This window comes from Miscanthus floridulus, chromosome 7 (assembly GCF_019320115.1).
Source record: "Miscanthus floridulus cultivar M001 chromosome 7, ASM1932011v1, whole genome shotgun sequence".
Lineage (NCBI taxonomy): Eukaryota > Viridiplantae > Streptophyta > Magnoliopsida > Poales > Poaceae > Miscanthus > Miscanthus floridulus.
Genome location: NC_089586.1, coordinates 86,128,181 through 86,129,434, shown reverse-complemented (window position 1 = coordinate 86,129,434; position 1,254 = coordinate 86,128,181). Strand labels below are relative to the sequence as shown.

The window sequence follows — 1,254 nt, the reverse complement described above, 5'->3', positions numbered from 1 at the left end:
CTCTTGCTCCCCCCACTTCGTCTCTTTCTCCAACAACCTACAGCTCTCTCACAAGAAATATATCCCCAATTCGATCAAGGACCTTCACACAGCTCAGAGCCTCAGCAAAATGAAGGTACACATGCCATAGCCTCCTTGATTGTTTGCAGCTGCAGCACGTAGTAGTGTTTTATTACTAGCTTCGTTCCAATAAAGTTTCAGATGAAAGCCTGAATTATTATATTATATTAATGTCGTCGGCGCATGTCCTGGACCTTGGTGCAGCAAAAGATCGTGATCAAGGTGCAGATGAGCTGCGACAAGTGCCGGTCCAAGGCCATGGCGGTGGTGGCGGCCACGGGCGGCGTCGACTCCGTGGCGCTCGACGGCGAAGGCAGGGACAAGGTCGTCGTCGTGGGCGAGGGCGTCGACTCCGTCAAGCTCACCAGCGCGCTGCGCAAGAAGGTGGGGCCCGCGCACCTGCTGCAGGTCGGCGAGGCCAAGAAGGACGACAAGAAGCCGCCGGCCACCGTCGTGCCCGCGTACCCGCCGCCGCACTCGGTCACCGTCGTCTACGACCACCCTGCCGGCTACTCGTGGTACGGCTACCAGCCGCAGCAAGACACCACCAGCTGCTCCATAATGTAGAGACAAGTAGACGACAGACCATGCATACGTATGTACGGTCGTCGTACGGATAGTATTTATTGGAGTAAATATTATAAGTTCGTTTTTTTTAGCTTGCAGCACTACTCTTAGATTTGTATACGGCTGGACTGTGCAACTCCTGGTTTTCCTTTCACTGGGTTGAAGTGGACACCATATTTTAGAAATGTAATATGAAGTCCTAGGAATTTTTATGAGAGAAACAATCACACGTGATACTCTAAATTATACTATCAAACATGTTCGTGCACAACAGTAGAATGTACAGTTATTGTTTGGTGCTCATGCCAATAATAATAAACAAGTACGGCTGATTTTTGTTAAATTTAATTGGGCTTGGGCTACCTTAAATCAAATAAATTTCAAGACCCATAATAAATGCTTGTGCAATAAAGGATTAATCTGGTATGGGAAATAGACGTGAGACTGACTCAACTTAAATAATTAAATGCCTATTGTGTGGACTTATTGTGAGTTTAAAAAAGATGAAAAGTGGGCCACATGCCTGCTCACGTGCCGCAACAGACCGGGCTCAGATGAGTAGGGCATGATATGAGTGGAGGCCTGGTGGGACGTGGACAAAGGTTTTGCAAGCCCAAACTCAAAATG

At 48.1% G+C, this 1,254-nt stretch overlaps 1 protein-coding gene across 1 annotated transcript; it reads left to right on the top strand.

Annotated features, from left to right (window-relative positions):
• LOC136463670 (heavy metal-associated isoprenylated plant protein 47-like) lies at positions 1-831 on the top strand. Its single transcript, XM_066462646.1, has 2 exons — positions 1-115; positions 265-831. Exons 1-2 carry the CDS (start codon positions 110-112, stop codon positions 625-627), a joined length of 369 nt encoding a protein of 122 aa, XP_066318743.1. The 5' UTR covers positions 1-109; the 3' UTR covers positions 628-831.
• The last annotated feature ends 423 nt before the right edge of the window (positions 832-1,254 follow it).